Here is a 12,266-nt window from a genome sequence, read left to right on the forward strand (position 1 = left end):
TTTGTTGACCTTTGCTGACAAGTTGACTTCCAAGTCACCTTGTTATAAACAATCCTGATGGGATTGCATTACTAAGCTTCGAAAATCGTTACCCAGTATCTGTGAACTCTACTTCTCTTTCAACAGCGGAGGAATATATCACATCAGGCCCATAGCCAGGATTTCGATTCGGGGGGGGGGGGGTGAGTCCAAGTGAAAGAGGGTCTACCCTAGCAAACCTTTTGTATTGTTACCCCAATACCCCCATGCATATGGGATATATTGAGTAGGGTGATCAGATCATGATATGAATAAACATAACAGTTTAAATAATGCATCAGTAAGGCCTTTTCGCGAACCACCATGAGAATTTCGGGGGGGGGGGGGGCTGAAGCGCCCCAAGCCCCCCCCCCCCCCCCCCCCGGCTACATGACTGTATCACATCATTCATAAATGCCAGAAAGAGACATTGTCCCACATTCACCAATCAGCATTTTTCGTCTCTAGGCATAGTCACAGTACTTCCCAATAAATAGAGATTGAGGCTCCTTCTACACAGCTGAATAAAATCCCACATTATCTGCTTTGAACTGGAATATATGGCAGTGTGGCCTCAGATAACCTAGTTCAAAGCAGATATTGTGGGATTTTCTGCTTCGATATGCTGGGTTATATGGTTGTGTGGAAGGGCCCTGGGTCAAGGCTCCAGGGTACCAGAGGAATGACATATTAAAGCTCAAATGCTAGGAGCACTTTTAAGCACAACCAGTACATATCTACAAAATCATACAATTTACTTGCTATAATTAAAAAAAATAATATTTAAATATTTTAGGTGGTTCACGATCTACAAACCATGGCTTTTTGGACTGTGGGAGAAGTAGCTCAAGAAACATTTTTTATTTGAAAGACATTTAGACTAAGGGTTCAAAATTGGCACTGCACCCCTTTTCACTCATTAAGATCACACATGATGGAGAAATAATTCCAACAAGAATTTCAGATACTTAAATGCACATATTTTCACTTATGTGTTATATAAGTGAAAATATATGCATTTAAATAACTTAAATTCTTGTTGGAATTATTTCTCCATCATGTATGATCTTAATGAGTATTCAAAGCACTATCTACGCTTTCTCCTCTGTAGTTTTTACAATCATTTCTTAAGGTCACCAAATATTCTTTTTGTTTTGTATATTAGAGCTTTGGATTGCAACTGGCCATGTGAGTTAAAGCTGCTGAATGTCCAAAACATATAAAAGGCCAAAATTCCCTACTCCTGCTGGAGACGGTGAAATTATGGTTTCAGTGACTTGCACAACATCCTCTAGTGCAGGGCTTCTTAAACATTTTTCCATTCACAATTCTTTCTTGCCTGAAATATTTTTGCAACCCCTAGGTTTTCCTGAACAGGCTGGTTTTCCTTTTTGTGAAGTACAGCTAAAATATTTTCGGCAGAGTCCACTGATCTAACAGATTCATGTAAATATCTGGGTGGCATTCATAAACCTTTTATAATTGCCAAACTTTTTGCAGCCTTAACATTGAAATATTTAAAATGGGAATCCATTGCTTTTTTATTACATTTTTTGTTTAGACAGATTAAAACAGAACCTATGTACAAACATACAAAAACAGTATTTCTGGGCCTTTGTACATGACCACCTCATATGATAAAAAGTATCCACCTTTTTATCATATGTGGGGAGTCGCTGTTTAAGAAGCAGTGTTCTAGTGAATTTATGTCTACAGTGAAATTAGAACTGGAAATTTCTTGTATATATCACCCATTGATATTTTCTCCAATTTCATATGAATATGTCACTAGCATTAATTATACTACTGAGTTGTCTATCTACCTCTGTTTTTCTTTTTTTACCCATTCCTAATTCGGTAAACTAAACTAAACTACACTTTTTCATAAAATGCGACATTTATGAATAAATACCCCCTATCACCACACCATACTTTTTTAAAAAACCAAAATGCAATCACTTACCAATGTGATCTGTAGGCATTGCGACTCTAGTTGGTTCTAAGAGATTGTCAGCCAAGACAAAAGCACCTTCTTCTAATGTGTCTAGTAACATCGTTGCGGCATGTGCTTGTTCAGAAGAATTCATATCTTTCCAGGATTCTAGAGCTTCAGCTCTAAGCAGATTGTCCACCGTGTCAACGATAGCCTGCATTCATTAGAAAAATATTAGGTCCTACTGCTTTAGGCAGCAGGAGAGTTCCTAACATGATCAGATGACAATTGTAATATTCAGCTGTCAACATGATTTACTATGATTAATTTTTTTTTAAAAAAAACTACCACTGTCCCTTAGAACACAGAGCATCAACATAACATGCCTTACAGCAGCGATGAGGGAAAAAAAAGATACTATTAACATATTGAAGAATGCAAAAGAGTGAGTGCTCATGGTGTTAAACTAAAAGCCCAGACTGGCATCTAATATTCCACTGGACTCTGACACCTACATAAAGTTCTGCAGGGGGTGACTTCACATTCATTCAGTGCTAAGGAATACTCAGTGGCAGTGGCTTGCTCACACAGAATTATACATACATTGCTACTCTTAACATTGATAAGACAAATCATCTTAATTAAAACACTGTCCCATTCTGCATAAGCAAATCGAGGAAACCAGGATAGGGCAAGGCTCCTTGCATCAGAATGTTACCCATTCCCTGTTGCTTCTCTCCTTCTAGGAAGTTCAGAGGATGACAAGTTAACCATAGCTTCTTATTAAGTGCAAACCACAACTCCTGGTAAATTGTGTCCTGCCAAGTAGACTGATGTTTGGTTTTCAAATCTGGGTTGCTTAGTTCACGGTTCACAAGCAAAGCAAAGCTGTGGCCAAGTGTGATCTCCAGGTTTGATGCCATGCTTGTGCAAAGGGAGGAGTGAATTGATAGCTAGCAAAAAGGGCTGTGAACAGGTTTTGTGGAGATTATACATAATCTGATATCTTAAACCAGGAATTTAATCATTTTATTACAGCCATTATATGCACCCCACAAAAGGATCAAATCTATCAAACAATCAACAGAATGAGGCTCTTATATTCTTCCATAATGTACTGAAATTACTACATTTATAAATCACCCCCTTTCTCTGTCCCATTTACCTAGTTTGTGTTATCATCCATATACAGAATGTGGCTGATCAGTTTTCAAAAGCAGTGGGAATGAAAATAGGATGTGTTGCACAATAAAAAAGCAAGTCATGTCCAGAATACTGTTCTCTGTGCTTGAATGGATAAGGAAAAGTTAGTTGGACCTATTGTCAGGAGCAAAATTAATTAGCCTAATCCATCTTAATATCCTCTTTCTGTCTGTATTGTGAGCCTCTACAAAGGTAGGTGGAAGAGACTTTGGAGTGGCATAAAAGGATTTTCTTCCCCTGTTCTCTAACGGGGAAACTGAAGAGTCAAACTGCTCAAACTGGTACTGCTTCAGCCATTAAATAGAGTGGAACAGAAATTGGTCTGCAGAGGCCATATTCATTAGTCACCAAGAAGTATGGATTGGAGCCTCTGATCTGAGTTACAAATGAATCCTCTGTCACAAAGTGAGGCCTTGCTTCATTTGCATAAGCATCAGCAAGCTTCTGATTTGTAATTTTAAGAGGTTTTATTAGTCTTATCCAAACTGAGAAGCTCATTTGAGACCTACTAAAAATGATCCCAGTCCAAAATTAAGGCCGTGCTACAGTTTGTGTTGCGTGTCTGTAAATGCTGGGCCGATTATATACATCCATTAGTCTGATTCATTCCTTTTTTTTTTTTAATGTCGGCTGACTTGCTGCTTCTCTCCAGTGGAATAAAAATATTCAGCACAGTAATGACACTTTTTTTTGCCAGAGAAGCAGGAGGGAGAGGAAATAAATTTTCAGGCATGACATAGCCAGACTTCAGCACTTTTAGGTCCTTTTGACTCCAGTGGAGAAGATTTAAGAGTGTGCTTTATTTTCTCACTAACACTGATGGAAATCAAGGTCTGCTTTTTTTTTGGGGGGGGGGGGGGGGGTTGTGGATGTCGCCCGAGACTATTGCCATTGTGAGGACAAACATTTTTCAGTAGCATATACTGATTACTACGTTTTACACAATGACATTTATCTTAAAGGTGAATCGCAAATGCAAATGTAAAAAAGAAATACCAGCCTTCCTTCCCATTAACCAAATTTAACGAGAGCAATTTTGACTGAGCTATTTAAGATGGAACTTTTTCACTACTCTCTTTATGAAAGTTACAATATCTCTCATTGCAACTGCATTTTTTAGTGTTCCCCAAACTTTTACTGTGCACTGAAATTAGATGAGGATGAGGGGGAAAATAGGCAAAGGATTGCCTATGATTAAGCAACCCAAAGTTGTCAATTGCAATATAAATGGTCTAGAAATCATTCCCTCTCCACCCACAAACAGGGTTGTGGGTTCCATGTTAACAAAGCTCTTTTTTTCTCTCACACCAGTTGCTTTTGGTGTGATAGAATTGGCCATCTGCAAGGATGCTGCCCAGGGGATGGCCAGATTTTTTAAAGCTGGAGCTGACAGAAGGAGCTCATCCACACTCTCCCCGGATTCAAACCTCCAACCTGTTGTTCTTCAGTCCTGCCAACACAAGGTTTTAACCCATCACACCACAGGGGGATCCCAACAAAGCTCTTGAAGGTGATGCAATACTGCTTTAAACGGAAGGTCTACTTTTAGCCATAGTTAGCATTGCTGCAAATTTAATAATAAATCACTATTACTCCCTTTCTGGACAATTTGCGCTCCAGAGACAAGAAAAGGGAGGCATGTTCTAAACTGCATAATTGTTGTTAAGCAACTGGGAATGCGACATCTGCTACAGCTTAGGAAATATTGCCTTTATTCTGTTGTGTGCTATTTCAAGAAGTGTAATTGAAACAGTGGCAATGCTTTTGTTTTATGCAACCAACATCACCCAACTTTTCCATCTCACACTTTTCTAAAAGCCTAGTACATAGATGCTGAAATGAAGAACGTACAAATCAAGAAGTGTAAGACACTTGCTCAGGATTTTCAATTCCTTTACTGCTCTGGAAAACAGTAATATTCCAGCAGTATATTTAGTTACTGTTAGAGCAGATGGTGGTCCTTAACCCAAAATGATGCAAAACTCCTTCCCTTCAAAACACTTTATATTATAAGCTGCTGGGAGGTTAGTGGGAGAGCCATACCTTGTCTACAATTCAGGGTACTAAGGCTGACCTTTATATTTCAATTGACCTTGTTCAATGTGAAAAGGTGTACCAAAAATAAAATGAAAGCAAAGTCATTCAAAGTGTGTATGTGTTTTTTGCATTTTGTCATGCACAAACATGGAATGTAATCCACATCCAGCATCTTTGCCATGCAAGCTCCACTGAAGTAAGTAGAGGATGCAAAGCAGCAGCCATTTGTGGATTCCGCTTGCTATGGCTACACAGTCTTTGATACACAAAACTACAAATATGAAAACCGTTTAGTGTTTCTTCTCAGCTTTGTTTTTCTTCTGCAGCTGTGAGAAAACAAAGCTTTTTCTATTTCCAATCCAATTAATGCTCATTACCATCTTTGAACTTTAAAAAAAAACAGAAAAAGTGGGAGGAAAGGAAGTATTGATTATTGGCTTATTCAGGGAGCACTATACCTGTGGCAAAGCCAACATTTTGTACAGTTGGTGATGGAGGGGCACAATACACATTTATCAAAGACTGAAATACATAGGATCATGCAGCAAGAGGACAAAACGTAGCAGCGGGTTGCTGAAGCAGGGGGAAAGCAAGGTGACAGCACAGGAGAGATACCTTAAGGTAAGCCCTGCATGTCTTCTCTCGCTTTTGGAGCTTGTTAGTAAGAGAGAGAGAGAAAAAAAATCAGAGGTTAGACTCAAAACAAGTGTAATAGTACTACTATTATTTAATTATATTGTCTGAACACTTGTGTGTTAATTTTAGAAATGAATTCTGTTGATTAAAAACAATAATTTTAAGTGGGTTTAATTAGCAGTTATGGGCGAATCTGCTATTTTTAAGGAGGCTAATGAAAGGCATGAGTTTTTCAATGAATTCAGGTTAATTCTTTGATTAGTGTGTCAAATATTTCAAGGGTTCCAAATTACATTAGTAAAGGATCAGTTTCAAGATGATTATAGCAAAATTCGAATTTCTCCTTTCTCACCCCTCCCACTGCAAAACACACAGTAGGGCTGATTCTTTTTAAACTGGTGTTAAGGTATAATTAACATTGTCTGTTCTATTCTTACTGCACACATGGGAATGTTCACATTCATATTAATTTCTTGGGTGTGCCAGCCTTGTGGCATTGTGATATAGTCTCAGCATCCATACATCTTTATGAATTTGTTACTTTCTCCTCACATCCTACTTCAGGGGCTATTGTGAAGCAAGCAGACATTTCACAATATTGTTTCTGGGATAAAATAAACAAAGCAATGAGCTAAAGGAGTTTTGAAGCACACCAGAGAAGACCGTTCTGGACTGAATTTACCTTGTTATAACTCCGTCCAGCAGAGTCCTTCTCATTAGGTTTCAAATCTTGTAGCTGAGCATCAAGAATGTCCACCAGCTGTTCCATCAGTCTGACTGATGAACTCACATCACCAGCAAAGATTGGTCCTTTGGTGTGTTTAGCCAGTTCATTGGCAAGGCTAGCAGCATTCTCTCCACTTCTGATCTGAAATGACAATTCAAACTATTATTAGATTTCCTCTTGCATTTGATTCCTCGAATGTTGCTTAATTCAGGAGCATCATCTGAAGTATTAATAGATACAGAACTTTTTCTCAATTCTCCTTTTGCATACTTGTAAACAGAAGAAGCTTGCAGTATATTCTCCCACAGTATTAGGCTTTGATAAAGTGCCACAAACAATGATGGTGCATATTCCCTTCTCCATCCCCTCTTTTTGAGGGAGTGATGGGATTACCTTTTTAAAAATATGTACTTCCTGCTTTTTGGCTAAGAAAAACTCTCTGGATAGCTTACACAATTCTCTGGTTTACAATTGGAGTTTAAAACATGACAGATAAAGGATTGCTGCTGAGGTCAGGAGTGGGAGAGAAAGTTTAGTGGTTAGATGGAATGGTTCAGGTAGACTGCTAGGAGACAAGAAAGCTAAAGACAGCTGTTCTTAGCAGAACCAGTGGAATAAATGCACTCTTTTCTCCTTCTTTGTTCTATCCATCTATCTATTCCCCAATTGCATTTCCCGTATCCCTCAAACTGCATCCATTTCTTGTAATTTAGATATTAAAAGCAATGTTCTAATAACAATTGCAGGTTGCATTGTTAACTCATAGGGCCATCAGCCCTGGGATAAAAGGTTGCCTGCCCCAACTTGTGTGCCTGATTTAAATTTTTGCCATTCCTGTTTTAGAATAATTTTTGATGTGGGCAAACTGATCCCTTTCTAATCATCATTTAAAGGATTGTTTTTTATCTTCTTCCTGAGAAAACTGTGGTGATGGTGGCAATATTTGTGAAGGTTTACCCCATTTCAAACACCCAGAACCTGGGTTCATAATGTAATTACTAAATCAAAATTCTGAAGGTAGTGAGAAGCACTGCATAATCCTTTAGAGATTGGACTAAAACACGGAGCAAATTCATTGTTCCATTGACATCACACTCACCAGACTCCTCTGGTCATTAGTCAAGGAGTAAGGACTTCCTTTCACAACCTTTCTCTTTTCATGTTGCTAATTGCAAAAGCTGCAGTTAGACAATGAGCACAATGGGAGATCTTCCAGCTCGGAAGATCAAAATTATTAGGTGAGAGGATGTAATTGGGTGGAAATTGCCCATCCTGCTCCTTGTCTCTGCTTATTCTGAAAAAGGGGGGTGTACATGTATTCAAAGTTAATGTGCATAAGGCCAGAGAATGCCTGCTTTGATCATTCATGCCTCTGATTTACATGCCATCTTTCTCCTCAAAATGGGATTCAAGGCAGCTCACAGAAAACTTAATCAAAAATATGATTAAAACACAATTTTTAAAAATTATTTAGCCACAAGAAAATGTAAAACATAATTTAAAATACAATAAAGAAAATATAGCGCCCACTTTGTTAAAAAATGCCTTCTTCAGGAATTGTTTAGTTGCCCAAACCAGTCCTGAATGTACAAGGCTTTCCCTACTGATGAAAAACACAAGGATGGAGGCTGCCTTCTCCGCCCTTAGTGGATTCCAAACCCTGGAGAGCCATAGCAAAAGCCTTCTCTCACCTTTCCAGCAGATGCGATTCTGAGAGTGGCACAACTGAGAGAAGAGCCTCAACTTCTCTTCCCTTTCAACTAGGTAAAGAGAAAAACATGGCAGCATCCTTATGTTCTTCAGGAATGTAATGTTTCCTATGAAGAATGCTGGGTGTGGTAGTCCTCAACACATGGAGATGACGAGGAGGAAGAACTGGGTTGGTGGTGGCAATCTGTTGATTCATGGAGGGACACTCAGTCACGTGTTCCCTCACACACCCATGAGCACTTTAGAAATGTGCCTACTACAGAGCTTGCACAGGTTCTTTTCATCTCTCGTTTCCCCTAAAGTGGCCAGGGATATTGGTCATCATATTAAACCTTTCCTTCCTAACTCACCTTCTGAGCCAGCTGATTTACCCAGTGTGAAGTACAGTTGCTAAGATCAGGGCCCTTTGGGTTCCACGTTCCAGTGGAAATCATGCAGAGGTATGAAGCTGTTCCTACAAAAACAAAGCGAAAATGACACTGAAATAAAATTGCTTGGCTTTGTGTTTGCTTTTTAAAAAATCTGCTACAAGTCTCTTGTTAATCTGGGACTAAGGCTTAGTCTCTTCCTTCTATTAAATTGTAACTAGCAAATAGAATCAATGGGGTGTCAAAATACAGAATTCTGAATGCAATAAAAACAATGCTTATCAAGTCACAGTATAATATCAGATTTCACGGAGAATGAGTAAAAGTAAACTGATCTTGCCTTTTTTTCTGGAAAACATCCAAAATGGACATAATAATGAGAAAGAGAGCATAAGCAATAAAGGAAATCTCAGCTAATTTCATAAGCTTGAATTTCGTAATAGTCAATACTTAATCCAGAGGTACTCCTGGTCAGTCAGAAGGCAGACTAAGGAATAGGGATTCAGCCTGTGCTGGATAGGGTTACACTCACCCTGAAGAGCAAGTCAGGGTGTGTTCCTGGACTTAGCACTGAACTTGGAGGCCTAGGTATTAATGGTGGCCCGGTTGGGCCTTTGCACAATTACAACTTGTGTGCCAACTGCTCCTGTTCCTTGAGAAGCCAGATCTGACCATGGGGGTACATGTCTTAGTTACATCCTGTCTGGATTACTGTAACATGCTCAAAATGGGGCTGCCTCTGAAGAGTGCTTGGAAACATCAGCTGGTCCAAAGAACTGTAGCCAGGTTGTTCACTGGGGCTGGCTGCAGGGAGCAGACAACCCCCCTGTTGTAGTAGCTGCAGTGGCTAACAGTCTGTTTCTGGGCACAATTAAAAGTGTTGGCTATGACTTTTAAAGCCCTTGATGGTTCAGATCCAGGCTATTTGGCCACCCACATACCCTGGTATGAACCAGCCCGGGCCCTGAGTCTTCAGGAGAGGCCTTTCTCTCTGTCCCACCTCCATCTTAAGCCTTGTTGGTGGGAACAAGACAGAGGGACTTCTTGGTGGCTGTCCTAGACTCTGGAACTCCCTGCCCAGGGAAGTCAGGATAGCGCCCTCCCTGCTGTCCTTCTGGTGGCAGACTAAAACCTTTTTTATTCAGGCAGGTTTTTAAAAATGAAAGTGTTTAAGATCAAGTAGGGGAGTGCTATGGTTTTTAACTTCGAGTGTGTTATAATAGTTTTTAACTGGGATTTTTAAAATACTGATTATATTTAATCCTGTTTTAATGTTCATATATTTGCATATTTTTGAATTGTTATGCTAATGCTTTTATGTTAAGTTGCTTTGGGTCTTCTTCAAGGGAGATAAAGCAGGGTAATAATAATAATAATAATAATAATAATAATAATAATAATAATTCTTGAAAGAGATTGCAATCTCTTAGCCTAGACTTCAAGGCCCCCAAACTTAAAATCTAAAAATGCAATTCCCACCCAATTAGCTCCATCCAAATCATGTGAAGCAGAGTATTCAACAATGAAAGAGATTTTATAACACATTGTGAAATATATGTTTGACTTACCACGGGTTCCTTTGGGGCATGGGCGTTCCACCATGATTCCTCTTTGAGTCTGAGGCCAGCTAATCCCCCTAGCCATATCAGGTTCACAGAATCTCTCTGGCAAAGGGAAAAAACTTGTAACAGGAGGGATTTTGGTTGTAGAAATTGCCGGGGGTGGTTTGGGACCTTTATTATCTTCTCTTGTTGTAGCCAATGTTGTGCTAATGGCAACCTTTTGTGGTGTAGTGCTTGTAGTTAATACAGTTGTTCTGTACAATTCTGTGGAAGGGGTTATTGTCTCTGCTGTGGTAGGCACTGTAAGAGAAAATAAAAACAAGGTTTTAAATTAGAAGAACAAATCAGAAGGTGGTAACCGTCAATCTTCTACCTTTTCTCCTCTACCCCCGCCAATTCCGCCAATATTTATTTATTTATCATGTCATCAGCAACCATTGTATTACAATTCTAACAGAGCAAAACAAACACAGAGATTAAAAAGAAAAAGAAAAAAGAAAGAAAGAAAAAAAACCACACAGATTTTGCAAATTTGGTATTTGGTTAAATGTCCTTTGACCAGTATCTGGCCACTTGGAGTGCCTCTGGGGTTGCCGCAAGAAGGTCCTCCATTGTGCATGTGGCAGGGCTCAGGGTGCATTGCAGCAGGTGGTCAGTGGTTTGTTCTTCTCCGCACTCGCATGCCGAGGATTCCACCCTGTAGCCCCATTTCTTAAGATTGGCTCTGCATCTCGTGGTGCCAGAGCGCAATCTGTTCAGTGCCTTCCAAGTCGCCCAGTCTTCTGAGTGCCCAGGGGGGAGTCTCTCATCTGGTAGCACCCATTCCGCCAATTATTTCAGGAGCATGCAAAATGTAAAATTGTTCCTAGAGATTATATAGATAACATATACATATATGTACACATACATGTAACACACACACACATACTAATTTTGAATTTGCTTTTTTACAGAGTTCCTTAGAGTTTTATAGACAGACACATATTTGTGTGTGTTTGGTTTGTGAAGGTAAGTGTGCCTAGGACTTCAACTATGATTACATTCTTTTATTTAAGTGTCTAATACAAATTAATAGCTATAATTTTATATCATTGGAAGTTTTAATAGTAAGCTATCTCGACATACTCTTTAATGGACTTAATAATGAAAATATGGCAATGTCATATCAATTTATGCAGAAAAACCAAATGCTGTATTTCTAAAAGCTAAACTGATGAACAAATAATACAAAGTCCAAAAAACCTCCTCAAAAGCAGCTTGCAAATAACCAGCCCAATGAAACACAACAAAGCTCTCTAACTTCATGTCAGTCTCTCTGCAACTTGCAGGAAGATAATTACTGTAACGTCTTCCCACCCGACAGTCATTCTTGCGAGAGAGATTTCCAGCATGCCTGATTAGACACAAGGAGGAGGGGGGAAGTGCCTCACATGCATGTCTTGTTTAGTATTTCAACATTTCAGTCTTTAAACATTCCTTTCTTCGTATTTTGATAATGCAGGAAACAACTCAAGCCATTGGTAAGCACACAACTTAAATCACCTATGTCAAGACAACCAGGCTGGAAGAAAGACCTTCAGGTCTGAATTCAGGAACTATTAATTATACTCAATTGGGAAGAGCAATGCATTAAGTGAAATAATCAAGCAACTGTTCCAGCCAATAGATGTGTCACATTTTTTCATGTGCACCAGCTTCCCAAATACATGTTAAAACAAAAGAAAAAGATTCATATAATTTGGATTTATTTTCTTTTGTTTTCATAATTCAGTAATAGACTTAAACTTTCTTTTCGTCTACTATTCAAGTATGGCTCAGAAAGTCTACTCCCCTCTTCTAAACTGCCATATAATACAGTATCTGACCCAGATAATCCACTTTGAACTGGATTATATGGCAGTGTAGACTCATATAATCCAGTTCAAAGCAGAAAATCTGTGTCAGGTACTGGATTATATGGTAGTATAGATCAAGCCTATGACAATTTGTTTGCTAGTTGTCTTAGGCCATATCTACATTGACTGCTTAATGAGGTTTGAGGCTTGAGAACACAGTGTTTAAATGATGCACAG

At 39.0% G+C, this 12,266-nt stretch overlaps 1 protein-coding gene across 22 annotated transcripts in view; it reads right to left on the reverse strand.

Moving 5' to 3' along the window:
- Positions 1–12,266, reverse strand: part of ADGRL2 (adhesion G protein-coupled receptor L2) — a 252,039-nt gene that overhangs the window by 40,785 nt on the left and 198,988 nt on the right. For 15 of the 22 annotated variants that reach the window (XM_060773802.2, XM_060773801.2, XM_060773805.2 and 12 more), the window contains exons 6-10: positions 10,201–10,494; positions 8,615–8,718; positions 6,510–6,695; positions 5,807–5,845; positions 1,982–2,165 (exon numbers count right to left, since the gene is read on the reverse strand). In XM_060773802.2, coding sequence (XP_060629785.2) covers positions 1,982–2,165; positions 5,807–5,845; positions 6,510–6,695; positions 8,615–8,718; positions 10,201–10,494 — 807 coding nt within the window. The remainder of the gene's footprint in view (positions 1–1,981; positions 2,166–5,806; positions 5,846–6,509; positions 6,696–8,614; positions 8,719–10,200; positions 10,495–12,266) is intronic. The other 7 variants (XM_060773818.2, XM_060773800.2, XM_060773807.2 and 4 more) reach the window with 1 other exon arrangement.

This window comes from Anolis sagrei, chromosome 4, assembly GCF_037176765.1.
Source record: "Anolis sagrei isolate rAnoSag1 chromosome 4, rAnoSag1.mat, whole genome shotgun sequence".
Classification (NCBI taxonomy): domain Eukaryota; kingdom Metazoa; phylum Chordata; class Lepidosauria; order Squamata; family Dactyloidae; genus Anolis; species Anolis sagrei.